Source organism: Atractosteus spatula, chromosome 21 (assembly GCF_055471065.1).
Source record: "Atractosteus spatula isolate fAtrSpa1 chromosome 21, fAtrSpa1.hap1, whole genome shotgun sequence".
In the NCBI taxonomy this organism is placed as follows: Eukaryota; Metazoa; Chordata; class Actinopteri; order Semionotiformes; family Lepisosteidae; genus Atractosteus; species Atractosteus spatula.
The window spans coordinates 12,597,708-12,615,000 of record NC_142726.1 but is presented as its reverse complement, the minus strand read 5'-3'; the positions used below and the strand labels follow the sequence as shown (position 1 = coordinate 12,615,000).

The 17,293-nt window shown below is 36.8% G+C and overlaps 1 protein-coding gene across 1 annotated transcript in view; it reads left to right on the top strand.

Annotated features, from left to right (window-relative positions):
- Positions 1-15,361, top strand: part of tshz3b (teashirt zinc finger homeobox 3b) — a 39,784-nt gene extending 24,423 nt beyond the window's left edge. Inside the window, exon 2 of the mRNA XM_088939172.1 lies at positions 10,799-15,361. Coding sequence (XP_088795298.1) covers positions 10,799-13,992 — 3,194 coding nt within the window. The 3' untranslated portion in view covers positions 13,993-15,361. The remainder of the gene's footprint in view (positions 1-10,798) is intronic.
- The last annotated feature ends 1,932 nt before the right edge of the window (positions 15,362-17,293 follow it).

Sequence of the window (17,293 nt, the reverse complement as noted above, 5' to 3'; positions counted from 1 at the left end):
AAGCACTGCCTTGTTTTCCAATTTCGTCAATATTTAGCCAATGAGCAACACATGCAAGAGAAATCAAACAGATCAAATAAGGCAGGATTTTGTTTTCTGATGCACTGCTAATAATTGATTAAACAGGATATACATTTATAAGGATTGTGCACCGCTGCATACCAGCCCTAGCCATCTGAGGAATATTTGAACAATGCAAAAGTTTAATGCAAAATGCAGGGAATCTGCTGAGGTCACCTGACTGGCTCTTGTATTTTGAGATTGTAAAGCTTTGGTCTAGCTACCAAATGAGAGCTAAATTCCCTTTCCGAATGAAACATCTTTAATCAATCGCCTTCTCGGGAAGTGTTAATTAATTGACTCGTGCTGGGCGACCCTACACAACAGGACTGAGTTGAAGCACAAAAAATAATAATACATTCTGAGATGGAGGGACACGCAGAAGGGCCATGCCAGTGCATGATTAAAAAGCAAGCCTTTGTCACAATGGTCTACAGGATGGCCATTATCGCAATTATTTTAAACATTTGTTTAAAAGGCTATTTTCGCAAAATCATAAGCCAGAAATATTCTGCTACTCTCCATTTTTACATGCAAAGCCATGAAAGGCTTTCATCAGAATGGGTTTGGCAGCAATAATCTGTTAACAAATTATAGTTTTGCCAATTTTTTATGCAGAGAACTTAAGATGGTTGTATAGTAAATTTATGCAACTGATCACAGTTATTAAATTACTGAATCTGCAAAAGAAGCAATCAGCCCCCTTATTATAGTTGCTGTGAGTGAATGTTAAATGTCAAGGAGTTACCAATGCGCTGCAGGGAAGCACGTTACAGTTAAAGATGCATAAAATATCAGCACTTTTTTTAATGCTTGTGCATTCAGCAAAGACTCCCATCATAATTAACTGGTGTTGAAATAAATAATTTTTACAAACTACCTAGGAAACAATTCCAGAGCAGTGTACGTCAAAGTCTGTCTCAGTGCAGTGGGTTGTGGTTATAGGGCATTGTTTAATCATTCTGATCAAATCATGTAAAAAGCTTTTGAGACTGGACAAGACATGCAGGAGGGCAGGAGTGTTTGAAAACAATTTTTATATTGAAAGGTAAGGGATTCATATATTTATTCAGACAGCTGTGAAACTGGTTGAAAGTGGGCATGTTTTACCATTTTCTATCACCTTTTATGTATTTAGAATTAGAATCTGAGAAGAGGAAGAAGAATACTACAATGACAACAGATAAAAAAAAACCTATCCCTATTATTTCTTTTTTCACAATGTCAAAAATAATTTAAATTCTGGATTTGAGAAATGGCAGGATTTCCCATACTAGTGTGATTTATTCTACTTGAGTGTTATCTTTGGAACTCAGATGTTTATTGTTGTAAAGCATGTTTTGTGCATTTAAAACTTGAATCTTTGTGGGATACTGAGTAAATCTTTATATATAGAGAGAATTTCTGCTTACAGGGACCAGTTCTTTGACTTCAGAGTTTACATGTGTGGTACGTCTGAAAATAAGAGTTTAAAAATTTACATTGTGCAAATAAGCAGAAAATTGCTTTAGAAATAACCTCAGAAAAGCTTTAGACATGAGAGAAGACACACACAGCTCTACCTAGGGATGCTAACCCTCATTGAAAATGCTCTAGGTTATGTAGTATTCACCATCAATGTAAGATAGTTTTACACAGTCAAACAAACCTGTGTTTTGCACAGTGCTTGGAATATATTTGATCTCTTGAGGCAAGGAGGCCTTGTGCAGTAGATGATCTAAAGAGATACTGTTCCTTTCCATACACACACTTCGTGTTTTTCAGTCAGATCGAATGTGTGCAGTGCTCTTGGTAACAGCATGTTGCAGGTGTGTGACTGCATAGTTGGCCAGAAACTTTTATTTTTTTACACTGAAATATTTCCCTTCCCCTAAACAAAGGCTTTTATGTCATGTATCTACAGTAAGGGGGAGATATGGTTACAGTGTATGTTTAGATGCTATATCTTAATACAACAATAGAATTTAAAATCATTTTATTATTAATTTAGGTTATACAGATCTTCACATCTGAATAATTAGCATTGTTTTTCTTCATGCATGACTGTTCTAGGACTGAATGGCTGCAGAAGTCAGTCAGATTAACTAACGTGTATAAAGTCTCGGTTTTAAGTTCAAATTCAATTTGGATTTTTCGTGACATTGTGCAGTCTTTCTTGAACTATTCCTTTTTCTCATACCGCATACAAAGCGATTTTTGTTTCATAATTGCCACTCAATATACAACCACCTCTCGGTATATTTTAGATAGCTTGCATTTTTCAAATGGTTTGTTAAAAATATCCACATTTGTGAAATAGAAAGGTTGAAAAAGATAAGCATATTGCAGGCTTATTTGTGAATCATATCAAAATTGTTCTGTAGTGTATTCTGTATTGAGCTGTGATTCTTATTTCTCTTTTCACAGCGTAAGCTTTTGGCCTCTTAAACCGAAAGGGCTTTAAAAGATCTACTTGATGTGTAAGGTTGAGTGTGCTGTGCAGAACTGAGGGGCTGCCCTTGAGGTTGTTCAGTGCCTTTATAATTGCACTGTCCCCTTGGCAAGCTATCGTCATACTGCAGAAGACCTGTGTTTGTTCCTTACAGAGGGGCATTCATATGATCTGTTTATAGTGCCTGGAAGCAAAACGATAGTTAAGCATTTTACTGTCCCTTAAGAATAAGGGCTGAATTTGATAGTTACTTTATCCTTCTTGGTACAAGCAGTCAGCTCAAATCTGTGTTGAAACATGTTTGTTTTGAAGTGCTGTTTTCACTTAAGTTTAAGCCTTTGCTTCTAACTACATAATCATACTAAACAGCTGCATTAAATAGGGGTTGGTCCTTTTTCTGTGAGTTAGTGGTGGTATAATGTACAAAAAATGGTACTTAAATACTGTGCATTTTTTCTTGTTTAAACAAAACCACAAACCTTCAGTGTTGTATTCAGTATTTCATTTAGATATAAATATTTATTAAATATTTAAACTGGTAAGACTGTTTTGATTTTTATTGACTATCGACTGGACAAAGTAATGCTTCTCTTCCTCTGCTTTGTGGCACATTTTAGAAGCTAGAATGGTATTGACAGTAATGATACTATAATGCACAAATTGCCTGCCCTGCCTTAGTGTTTGGGTTATTTGTGAATACGGGGTTTATAAAACAAGAACTTAAAGAATTAAAATATTTGTCTTAATTGTTTCTGAAATCTGCAGAATGTTAATGAAAATGGAATGCATTTCTGTTGAGCATTAACGTTTTGAAAGCATCTGATTTGAGGTTTAATGTAAGAAGGAAATATCCTCACAACATTTCTGATTCCACTAGTCAGCTGTGTTTAATGTAAATATGCTGTCAGACACTCTTCAAGTGAATGGCATAAGCAGATGATTAGCAGTGTTCTCAATAGTGTTTATGCATAATCTTACAGTTTGACGTTACTCCTCTGCTGCCTTCTATTGTCAGCATTTCAAAACCTGTTATATTTCTTAATCCACCGACATTCACTTTGTCATTACAAATTTTATAAATGGTCAGCTATTATGATGAATAGGCATATATAGGCCCAATTTTTATGCTTCTGTTTAATATGTTTTCATGCTCACTATCAATCTGTGAACTGTTTATGTATATACATCATTTTATAATATGCAAGTGAAACCTTAAATATATTGCATTAATGTCAACTTATAGAGAAATGTGTGTTTCATATTGTCAAAATTCTGTAATGCTTTCTGACAAAATAAGCTGTAACGTCTAACAAAAAAATAGTGACACATTGAATTCGGTAAATGCATTAGTACTTCATATTTTAAAATCATTTTTAAAATCATGGAAAAACTGTGTTAAAAAGTACCATTTACTTACAGTACTTATGTACCATTTAAGGGAGTTGTTCATTACAATGATCTTTTTATGTTACTATAAACTGTGCCGCTACTGTAAATCGTTTTTAAACAAACTGCTGTAACTAACAGTAACTTTTAAACCTGTTTATATTACTTTACATATAAGCTAATAAAGTCTTAAGAATGAATTGAAAAGCATAATAGTGTCCATTTTAAAATGCTACAAGCTGGTACCTGTTCACTGAGTTCCCAGGATGTTGAACGTTTAAAATTCCACTACAAAATTTCAACATGATTGCTGTGGACTTACAAATAGAGTTAAACCTCATCTTCATCATTGCTGTGCACTAATAATTGCAGCATGTAGCTGCTTTGCTGCGGACACAGCTGTGTGCGTGCACACAATATGCTCTTAACATGGAACCATGTCATTTTAAAGATGCACTCTCTGAAGTCCTGTAATGTCTTGCTCAGTGTGGGCACCGGTAATCAGTTTGCATCAATTGCATTTTAATGTTGGTTTTATCAGATTAATATTGAAGTAATAGCTTCAGTGGAACATCCACACAAAAATGAAATGTGCAGCTCCTGCGCAGCAGTAGGGAAATGTGGTGAATAGACTGTGGAGCCACAGTCTTTAAGCTGTTTGAGTTGGGGTTTTTTTTCCTTCGGAAGACTTGCAGTGACCTAACATCGTGTCTACCCCTCTCACGTATACCCAAATCCTTCATCCGCGTGTGGTCTCTGTCTCGTTCTCCTGCTCGCTGACTTTCTCTTGCTCTCTTTCTCTGCAGCAGCAGATATTTTAATCCATCTCAATACGTTCTTATGGTGCCGGCTTAAATAGATGTGGTCAGTGACAAGGGTTAGAGTAGTCTTATGGAACGCTTACTTGTAGCTGTGAAGAGCCAGCATTCATCAGCGGGCTGGGTCGATGCGATTGTACCAGGATCGATGGAAGGCCTGTACGATCCCTCTTAGGCAGTTATCCGTTCACCCTCATGGCCGAGAATTCACACACACTTCTGCATCTCTGGACCATTTGTCTGTGAATGTCAAATTGCAATAATTAAGCATTATTGATCTTCAATTCAATTAACTTCATTAACACAGGTCATGATAGTAGCAAGTTAAAGGAAGGAGAGATGAGATGCAGAGGAGCGGGGATTTTATATAATGGAGACTTGTAAGGCTACAGTATATTACAGGGAAAACCATTTTCACTGTAATAGTTCCACATTGCAGTGGCTGACATAATGTATTAAGGAGAGGTATTTTAAATTAGATATTTGGCATTTGATGCTATATATAGCATGTTCAGTCATATGTGTACTTACTCTTATTCTGACATAAAAAAGTCACAAAAAATACAAAACCCAGTGGCTATAACAAATTCTCTCAGCCACTCCACACCCTTGCTAATGTTAAAGATTTGCATGGAAAAACTGACTTAATACTTATGAAGGTCCACCGGTCATCTTTAACTATTCATTAAGTAATTCCCCAGTGAACATCAGTAGTTATCCATCCTAGTTTATTTCTCAAGATGGTCAAGTAAAGAACATGAATACAGTAGCATTGTGTGCCTTTGAAGTTAGACAGCTCAAAACATGAAATCAAAATCATTATTTCTGAAGTTAAATTCCTTATGATCATGGTATATATTCTAGCAGCAATCGTAACATGAATATCATTATATAGATTCAATTAATATTTTTAGGCAATATAAAAAGATTGTTTTCTTATATATTTTGTTTAAAATATATTAGAAATCATTTAGGTTAGATCTCATAAAACAATCATATGTTTTAAATTACAAGGTGATGTCTGAATTTAATGTATTTTTAATGTTTTATGTTAAATGCTCGGTGTGGATTGCAGAAAGAAACAGTGAGATGTCACTAATTATTGAAGTTGTTCATTCTGTTTATTTCTGTGTGCAGAATTGTCACAGAATTCTCTATCTGAAATCAATAACTACCCTGTAATAAATGCAGATGTTGTCCACTTATTGTAGTTTTTCTTAGACTGGTGGACTAAACCATGTGAAACGGCATTGGATATATACAGATGTCCACTGCCCTTGACTGTTACTTCCATTAACATGTATTGAGATGAAAAATGATACTTCAGTGAAAAGTACAAGTGAATTAAAAATGCTTAAGAATTTATTATAAAATTTATTTTTTTTGTAATTTAGTTTGCTTAATGCAAAACAATTATCCACACTTTATATTATGAAGATTGTTTTATATTAAATCTATTTAAAATACTTACAACTATTAAAATATAACTGTATTATACACTTACAACTTTATATACTGTACATAATATAATTTATTTAGGAAAATAAAGATTAAAACAGATTTATTGTTTGACCATTATAAAATGAGTACAATTTTGAACATCTGCCCATTAGATTAGTTTATTATTATTTTTTATGATCTAACATTAAATTTAAAAGACTGAAAACAAAACACTTGATTTGTTACCCTGTAAATTATGGTGGATGAGCTTAGGAAATCCCATTTTTTCTAAACACCTCAATATATTTACAATGTACTCTAACACAGCAGTAAAGTAAAAGGAGCTAGAGAATGCATTTAGCACTCTGTTATAAATCCTTTATTGGGTCATTTGTTCTTGTTTTTTTCACCCATAAAATGTAGTTATTTTGTATGACTTGTAAAAAACTGCTTAATAACAAGACAGTTGGTTAATGAGGTAACTGAATATAATAATTTATTAATAAAGTTCTGAATATTCCTAATTTGTCAACTCTTTGTAATTTCTAAGAAATACTCAGAATTATATAGAATTTTATTCTGCATAAACCTGCATACCATTTCGAACTAAAAAACTATAAATATATTGAACTAAAAATCTAATACATGCTTGATAACTAGAATAATGACTTAGAACATACTACTGTGCACTAAGTATTACTAGTAATCCAGTTCTCTCTATCTACTATATGTACCAGTTCTTCTTTAGAAAGAATTTGTTAAGTGTTCAGAAGGTCTACGGTATATTCTTAATGTGTTTCAAGTGAAGCACAGATAAATTTGAGATTAATCTTCAATGTATTTTTTTCCCTCAGATGAACTTCACACCTGCATAAATATTTTTAATACATGAAAACTGTAGGTCGGATGGAAACTCAGTGCTGTTCCCAGCAGCTCCCAGAGTCTGGCCGATCAGTTTGATGCAGGGTGGCCTGGAGACAGTCCAGGGTCCTGTGTGGATCAGCCCCAGCCCTTAATGTTCTGAGACGGTTCCACGCAGTCTGTGCACACCTTTTAGTTTCACCATCTCAACAGCATGCTGAGGCTCAGAGCCAATGGCTGGTTTTTGTTATGTATTTTTTATGTCTAAAAATGTAAATGCTGTGCTGTCTTTCCCTCCCAAGTTCAAAGCAAGGTGAACTAACCAGGCAGTCTGCTGGCTCAATGTGTAACTAAACATTGTTTCAGCATCCCGTACAACTTTTGCATATGCCTTGATATTTTCAATATCCTCATAATTACAGATATCAAGATTTCTTTTATTATCATTTTTAATTTAGTCATTATAAAACTGTTCTGTTTACCTCCAGACTATTACTTAGGCATAGCCAGACTTAATTTGGACAGTGGTCAACAATCCTATTATATCAGTAAGACCTATTGTTCTCTTAAACAGCTGTTGTTCTGCACTGATTTGGAACAGATGGCCAGTGTGTAAGAAGAAAAAGTGAACCTTATGAACAACGCCAGTGGAGATATTTGTGACTGAGCATCAAAACACAATTAAATACTGTGATTGTGTTAAAAAGAAGGTCCATACAAATAAGATAGAAGTAGAAAATGTAGGTAACGCCTTCTGTCTGAATCTTGCAAAGAAAATGATACAATGAAAAGGTCAGGGTTTTCAGGGAACAGTATTATATTTAATTTAAAACTTTAATTTATGTTAAACAACAATAATAAACCATTTAAACAGTTTGTCTCGTTCTGCCATGGCCAAAAGGTCTGGTATTGATCTGAAAAATGTGGAAGAAACATCCTGTAATCAGACTAGATCCTGTATGACTTCATCTGTGTGTCCCTCAGTATTCCTCGATAATTCTCTTTTAAATTGTATCTGTTAGAACTGACACTGTCTTTATAATATGAGATATCTGTGTTTGGTATCACATGAAAAACTGGAAGTGAATTAATATATGAATAGTTATTTCACTTTAGACATTCATTATTTCTCATTACTTTCTTTATTACTTACCAGAGGCAAAGTTTAGATTTTTTTGGGGGTAGAAGAAATAACTGGAGCAGAGATGATGATTAAACTTGTACAGCACAGATATTGCTACATTTCATAAATAAGCATGGACTTAAATTGTTTGACACCTACAAGAACCATGTGTATGTTAAAATATGCTAACCTAATAATCTGAAGGGAAAAAATGTATCCACGATAATGGCATTCAAATGCTCAGTTTCCAAGCAACTGGGTGATTAGTTTGTCATTTGGAGATAAAAAGAGGAATATCTGGGGAGTATTTGATCCTGCATTTAATTTTTAGCAGGCTATATAAATTATGAAAATAAGTAAAAGGTGAAGTTAACTTGCATCTTCGTTTTTGGTTTTGAACAATTTTACATAAAATATTTACATTTGTAAACTCCGGGAAAACCATGTTGGTAGAATTCATATGTCACTAGAGGAATTTACAGAAATTTCATATTTGCCTTTTTAATGTGCACATACTTCAGTTTCATTTTCATCTTGATGGCCAGAGCCACCAAGCACAGCTTTTTCCAACACAAATAATTTTTCTTTGCACAGTACCATATTATGAGTAAATCCAATCTGATCAAATAAAAAATATGGAAAATTAATAACAATTATTTTGTGTGTGGTATTTGTAAATATCCTCTGAGAAAAGTACTTTATTTTATTCTGTTTATCTATCAAAAACACAAAAAAAGAATGTCATTATCAGACATTATGGAATCAAATCTAAAAGAAATGTTGTTCAACGTAGGAGTTTTTCAAGTCAGACATGGTTAGTCTAGGTAACAAAATGTGGGTTTTAGTCACCTAATAGACTCACTTTCATAACAGTGTATGGGATGTAAAGAGGAATATGTATAACAAAGAAATACAAAGACTGGAATGCCTCCAGGCGTACATTTTGCTTTGGGTAGGCTGTATCACATCCGTATTTACCTCTGTTTATCTAATACCTCCCTGCCAAAAGCAACAAATGCATAACCTTTCAATGGCAATGTTTTTAGTGTCATTGTTGATACAGTACATACACTTTTAGGGAAACTCTTCAGCAGGAGAATGAAAATTCAGTAAAATAAGAAGTGTTGCGGCTGGCAGGTGCAGTCTGGCTTTCAGCAGCTCGTATCTTAACATGGGGGAGAAGCTGCAGTGTTTAGGAGAAGTCCTGAGCTACAAGTTATACAGTCCGCTTCTCGTTATTCAGAAATCTGTCTTTCAAAACTATCAAAACCCAATTTTCACATATGTTACAGAAAAGAGTTAGGAGGCTATTATGCTATTTTACGTCTCCATCTGTTTAGTTCAAGTTTACAATACGCAGAAATTAAATGTGAGAAAATAAGATGGATCTGCCTTACTGCAGACTCAGGCATATCTGAAACACTGAAGGTAATTTTACAGTGCATATTGTGCTAGTCAGGCTAACCAGCATATGTAGTAGAATTCTTTAATTGCACCCAGTTGATATTGTGTGCTGTAATATTGCTTTCCTAGCAGTTTGCAAGAAAGATACGCACTCGATGATAAACAGAATGGGATGGGCTGAACAGTGCAAGGGCTGTAGTTGTAGTAAACATGATTAAATTTATGTCCACAGAGAAAGAGTTCTGTTCAGTGTCTTCCTTCCTGTGGTTTACATGTCTGTCTGACCAAGTGATTAGTTGCAGCACAATGTATTTGTGATCTTTTTTCGTCCAGTGTCAGGTATTTTGTGCTGTATTCATAAGCTCAACAGCGTAAATATAAAAAAAAATAACAATGATCTGACCTTTGTAACCAGGACAGAAATAAGGGTTTAAAGCTTTTAATGTTGCAAAAACAAAACCCCTAGAACATGAAACATGAAAAAACATGTAAATTGGTCTGTTTTTCCAGTAAGAACTGCCATGCATACTAACAGTTAAGTGGTCTTAACTGGGAACATGCAGAATAAAAAGTAAATAATCACTGCATGCTATGAAGATCTTCATCTCTGCAGGAAATAATAATAAAAAAGGCCTGGGAGTCGAAATGTTTGAATTTCTTATAATTGATGTAAATGTATGTGGTTGGCAAGATTTGTTATTGAAATTTATATACATTCATTTTACTTAAAAAAAATGAGCTCCAGAACTGTAATGAGTGAAAATGCATGCTTAATTTAAATTGTGAATCTGTCTGTTAAGAAATGCATTAGAGGTAGAAGAAGCATAAGACATATTAATTGACAGACAGGAACTGCTGTCTCTGAGGTTGATACAAGTAATTTATTACTTTAGAAATGAATGCCACCTCCAGAATGTGCTTCATTAATTTCAAATTTAGTTTTAATTTCAAGCTGTTGCCCCTTGAGAAGAATAAGGTGGCAAATTATGTTTGAAGAGAAGAGATTTTTTTTTCTTTTTTGCTGTGAAAGAATGAAGAAGAGAGAAAACTTTATTCTTCACTGCAAGAATATAAATATATGAAGGGTGAGGGGGTGATTATTAAAATAACAATACAGGTAAACCACATTAGTGAAGAAAAATGAATGATGTTATTTCTTTAAATAAAATTTTCAGTCTTAAGGTAACATTTTAACCTAGGCTTGTGTTGCTGTTGCCATTTCTGAATGCTCCTCTCTCTGTGCAACTCTCAGTTGATTTTTCTTTTCCATTCCAGCCTATGTTCCAGATGAGCTAAAGGCTGCAGCGTTGGTGGATGAAGAGCTTGAAGGAGATGACTCTGCTGTGGAAGAGGAACCCCCCGTGAAGTACATGTGCTCAGAAAAGGACTTCTTAAAAGACTCCCAGAGCTACCAGGACTCCCCTGCCGCGGAGTTCTCCAGCCATGAAATGGACAGCGAGTCACATCTGAGCGAAGCCAGTGACCGCATGTCAGACTTTGAGAGTGCTTCGGTTAAAAATGAGGAGGAGAGCAAAGAGGCACTAGTCTCAAGCGAAGACACCCCGGCCGCAGACAGCCTTGAACAGATGAAGGCAATCTACAATACCTTCCTGACCAACTCCTACTGGTCTTCTCTAAACCTGAACCTCAGCCAGGGTGCAGCTGATAAACCCCAGGGCAGCAGCAGCAGCAGCAGCAGTAGTAGCAGCAGTAGCTGTGGTAGTGGCAGCTTTGACTGGCACCAGTCCGCCATGGCGAAAACATTGCAGCAAGTTTCTCAGAACAGGCTCCACCCTGAGCCCAGCCTTTTCAGCACTGTCCAGCTCTATCGGCAAAGCAGCAAACTGTATGGTTCCATCTTCACTGGTGCCAGCAAATTCCGTTGCAAAGACTGCAGTGCTGCCTATGATACGCTGGTGGAGCTGACAGTACACATGAATGAGACTGGCCATTACCGCGATGACAACCACGAGACAGACAACAACAACCCTAAGCGCTGGTCCAAGCCACGTAAACGCTCCTTGCTAGAGATGGAAGGTAAAGAGGATGCTCAGAAGGTCCTCAAGTGCATGTATTGTGGCCACTCCTTTGAGTCTTTGCAGGACCTCAGCGTCCACATGATCAAGACGAAACACTACCAGAAAGTGCCTCTCAAGGAGCCTGTGACCCCTGTGGCAGCCAAAATAATCTCCTCAACCCGAAAAAGGGCCCCCATTGAGCTGGACCTCCCCAGCTCCCCGGATTCCTCAGCAGGGACACCCAAACCTTCCTTAACAGACCCCAGTGATGCCCTTCAGAAGGCTTCCAATCCCTACATTACTCCAAACAACCGTTACGGACATCAGAATGGTGCCAGCTATGCCTGGCAATTTGAATCACGGAAATCCCAGATTCTCAAGTGCATGGAATGTGGGAGTTCCCATGACACACTGCAAGAACTGACTGCACACATGATGGTAACAGGTCACTTCATTAAGGTGACCAATTCAGCAATCAAGAAAGGCAGGCCCATTGTGGAAGCCCCTGCTACACCAGTGCCAACCACCCCTGCTGAGGAAAAAGTTCAGTCTGTTCCTTTAGCTGCCACAACTTTCTCTCCCCCGGCTGCTACACCATCCAGTGTCTCCCCAAAGCTGAGTGTAGAGATAAAGAAAGAAGAGAAAGAAGAAGAGTGTACTAAGGAGTTTATTAAAGAAAAGAAGCCAGATGAGGAGGAGGAGAAGTTTGACATCTCCTCCAAATACAACTACCTGACAGAAGATGACCTGGAGGAGAGCCCTAAGGGAGGATTTGACATCCTGAAGTCACTCGAAAACACAGTAACATCTGCTATTAATAAAGCGCAGAATGGTGCCCCGAGCTGGGGTGGTTACCCTAGCATCCATGCTGCTTATCAGCTCCCCAATATCATGAAACTGTCACTTGGGTCATCTGGGAAAAGCTCTCCTTTAAAATGCATGTTTACAGGCGGAGAGATTTTATCCCCCACCAAAAGCCAGCCACTTGTCTCTCCACCTAGCAGCCAGACCTCACCTCTGCCAAAAAATAATTTCCATGCCATGGAAGAACTGGTTAAAAAAGTCACAGAGAAGGTGGCCAAAGTGGAAGAGAAAATGAAGGAGCCTGAGGTGAAGACGTCTCCCCTGAGGCGAATGACACCTTCCCCTTGCAGCAGTGAACCTGGAGAGTCTACAAAAGGCGATTCTCCAAAAGAAAGCAGAGCTAAAAGCCCCGAGGGCAATGCAGGCAGTAACATGAACAATGAGGCCCTCACAAAAGAATCAGTTGAGAATGGGACAGACTCTGTAAAACTCCCTGCCGCTAGTATATGTAGCAGCACTGCCATTATCACTGACCACCCTCCTGAGCAGCCCTTTGTTAACCCTTTAAGTGCGCTTCAGTCTGTAATGAATGTCCACCTGGGCAAAGCTGCCAAGCCAGCACTCCCCGCCCTGGACCCTATGAGTATGCTCTTCAAAATGAGCAACAGCCTGGCAGAAAAAGCTGCAGTAGCCACTCCACCCATCCAGACCAAAAAAGCAGAGAATTTGGACCGCTATTTCTATCATGTCAACAATGACCAGCCTATAGATTTGACGAAAGGCAAGAGTGACAAAAGCTGCTCTTTGGGTTCAGCGCTTTTGTCATCCACATCGACATCGTCTGCTTCTCCTTCATCCGCAGTGACAACAGCAAAGACATCTGCAGTCGTGTCATTCATGTCAAACTCCCCGCTACGCGAGAATGCCTTGTCAGATATCTCTGATATGCTGAGGAATCTGACAGAAAGTCACACATCAAAATCCTCTACACCTACCAGCCTGTCTGAGAAGTCAGATGTGGATGGCACTACCCTTGAGGAGCCAGAGGAGATCTCCCCAGCCCAGAAACGCAAGGGGCGCCAGTCTAACTGGAACCCCCAGCATCTGCTTATCCTTCAGGCCCAGTTTGCTGCCAGCTTGAGGCAAACATCAGATGGGAAGTACATCATGTCAGACCTTAGTCCCCAAGAGAGGATGCACATCTCAAGATTTACAGGACTCTCCATGACCACCATAAGCCACTGGCTAGCCAATGTAAAGTACCAGCTGAGAAGGACAGGTGGAACCAAGTTCCTAAAGAACCTGGACTCAGGACACCCAGTGTTCTTCTGTAACGACTGTGCTTCACAGATCCGGACTCCCTCCACATACATTAATCACCTAGAGTCTCATCTGGGTTTCAGGTTGAGGGACTTGTCCAAACTGTCCAGTGAACAAATCAATAGCCAGATCACACATACGAAAAGCCTCTCTGAAAAACTGATTCCAGCTTCCTCCCCAGAGGAGGAGAATGGCACCTCTTACCAGTGTAAGCTCTGCAACCGGACTTTTGCAAGCAAACATGCTGTCAAGCTTCACCTCAGCAAAACTCATGGCAAGTCTCCTGAGGATCACCTCATGTATGTGGCCGAACTGGAGAAACAGTAGCACTGGCCTCAAGGAACTAGGCTTTCACTAGCCTTTTAATAAAACAAAAACTGCACAATGATGCCATAAAGCTACTGTTTAGTTTTGGCACATGTTTTTGATTTATCTCCAGAGGAGACATCTCTGGCCCAAAACGTTGTTCTTTCCTTATTTTTTAAAATTTATTTTCTAATTGTACAGTGTTTAATATAGAGGTGCTGCATAATCAGCTGTTGTTACTGGTAAAATATGAAGGTAAAAAAATGAAGTGGTATGTGTTTGGAATTTGTGTAAATTGGATTTAGTTTCTTTGCATCCTTGAGATGCATTAAGCTGCATGCATTAATGGACAATTTAGTTAAGCATTTAATAACTAAATCTGGTGCACTTTTTTTTTGTTTTGCGTGACCTAAGTGTGCTGGTATCAGCCTCTAACATTTAACCCTCTGAGTACGGTGAAGCACTTCTCTGTTCATTTTCGAAACCAAAATCTAGAGGAAAAATGTTTAACTTGTGGATTGGCATAAAGATCAAAATATTAGCAAAAAATTGGGCCATTGTCAGTTGCACGGAGCATAATCCAATATTGAGGTCTTGTATAGGTATAGATGTATTAAATGCAAAGCTAAATGAATCCAAAATTTCAGTCATGTTTAACATTAAATCAGGGGCCTTCATTAATTCAGGTCTGTGTAAAAAGAAAAGAAAAATGTATATATAAATATATACCAGTTCCTGTCTAAATTATGCATCATTTTTATATTTTTTAATTTAAGAAGACTATGACTATCTGCTGGTGCACAATATATGAAGACGTTAATGAAATTGTTTTGCACAATAGTTTTGTAAAATGTTATTTAATAAAAAAAAAACACTTTTAAAACTTTTATTTCAGCCTCGTGCTCAAAGGGTTAAACCTCTAGTACAAATTGTACTGTTATTTCTTGAACATAAAAAAATAAGAGAAAAAAAGTTTGTACAAAAGATGTTACTTTATGAAGTTATAAGGCATTCCATGATGTAACCTCTTATTTATAAGCACTCTTGGTTGTTATTTCATATTGTAGAATGCCTTTTTGATTGGTAACTTTTTGTTCTGTCTAATTATTCTCCCATGATTCCACTGCTGCTTTATCTTTAGGCATATGAAAGGTAACCCATGGTTACCAGCACACTGAGTGACTCTGTTCTGCTACATTTTTGGCAGTTAATTTGCAGACGTAACTGACAGCTGACACCATATGAGAATCTATGTATAAAATATTGGCATGTAAACAGCACAGACACTGTTATGCACTCTGTGCCCTGTTTTTGTTGTTGACAATGAAGCACCCATTATATGACTTCATATAACCTTTTTTCTACTGCAGCATTAAAATGTTTTTTGCAATAATTTTGTGTCGGGTTCACAATTATGTCTGCAATGTGCTATGGCTAATGAGCACATTAAAATTAAATTGTGTTCCGTGTCTCTGTGACGAGAGCTTGAGTAGTTTTCTTCATCTGGCAGGAACTGGCAGGCACTGCACTGTGCACATAAATCACAGATGTTTCAGCGAACTTTACCATGGAAAGTGCAGTGCTTGTACAAATTCTGAGGCCACTAAATCCAAATTTACACCCTAGGAAGGTGGCACTAAAAATCCTCTTTACATGTTAAGCAGCATTGTAAACAGTTAAAGATTACTGGGCTATTTCATACACTAAGAAACACATTATGAGAAAAATCAATGAACAAGTTTGTGGGGTCAAGTTTTCTGCTAGTTAAAACAAATTAAGTAGTTTCAGTTTTTAAGGAGGTAGAGGTTTAATCTATTTGCATTAAAACTGAGCATCTGTTATGAATGGTAAAATACTGTATAATTGTGCTAAATACATGACTAAGTACTCTAGAACTGGTGTAAATGCACCATTAAAAAAAATTATTTGCTAAAGCGATTCAGATCCAAAATCTAAATAATATTGTGTTCAGCTGAAGACTTTGTGAATTAGGACAGTTTTTCATTTTTTTCCCCCAAAATATAAAAAAGTCTTGTATTTAGTGTGCCCCTGATGCCTCTAGGCAAAATGTGACAGTATTATTTCTTCAAGAGTCAGCAAATTAATAATAAGAGATGTTAAGAGATATGTGACATGTTAACTGTGCTTTTTGCATACACAAAACTGCATAAACCCTGATTTTCATGATTTTATTAATATTTCTGTTATTAGGCACTCTTATTTGCAAACTTCCCAACATATAATTTTGTGCATCTTTTTTTTTGGGGGGGGGGGGGGGAATTGAAGTTAACAACAATGTTGCATTTGAAGACCACATGACTTTGATGTCCCATATTACATGGATTAACAATTCAAAAGTCGCAGGCTGCAAAAAATAGCTCCAGGCCTTTCAATCTTTGGCAGCTGTCTGGAAGTAAGTAAAATAATATCAGAATTCAAATTAATAGGACTTAACATTTCATGTGTGTTTTCTTTGTTAAGTTGCTGAATATGTTTCTAGTCAGGCCTGCCATAATGGTGCAGGTAAGAAAACTTCATCTGAAGTGACAAGGTGCTGTTGTGTTTTAAAATGTCACCAGGGAAGCTTAAGTCTGGCACTGTATTTAAGGTTCCCATTAATTACAAAGAAAATATGCGTGAAATTGAAGTGTAAAAAGCCATTTTCTTTCCCTCACATCTAGGTCTGTGCTTTTGTGGTGCCTATTAAGGTTCAGAACAACAGTCCCAGAGACAAATACTGTAGCCATCAGTAGCCTCTTCTTTCTTATTATATTATGTGAGATTATAGACCAGAAGCACTTTGCACTAGAGAGTTCTGAGAATAGGTACTGCAGTCATTTTCAAATACTTATTTTCATATTTAATTTTCATCTTATAAATTATTTTTTTAATAAGTGGTACAGTGTAATTACCCATAATTTCAAAACCAGGAAGAATTATAATATACAATTTTAGGGACTAGTTTGCATTGTATAGGTGCTATTGGGCTAATTTAGTTAGGTATTTTTTGATGTATGCAATTTTTAATTTATTTTAACCTATTTTTCACTTCCAGAAAGATTCAAAAGCTCCCTGAAGCAAGTATCCTACAGTGCATAAATGCACATTTTAAAGCAAAGCAAATTAAAAAAAAAATATCCAGAATACTTTCAGAACCTACACTCTGCGCAGGCTGTTCACATTTTTTTGGTTGCACACTTTTCATTTAAAGAATACAATACAGGTACAAATATGTTTATTGGATGTGTTACAACCACAATAAGGCTCTCCTTAAATCAATTAAAATGAAAGCTGGTGGGTTTTTCTTTTTTTTTTTCAGATG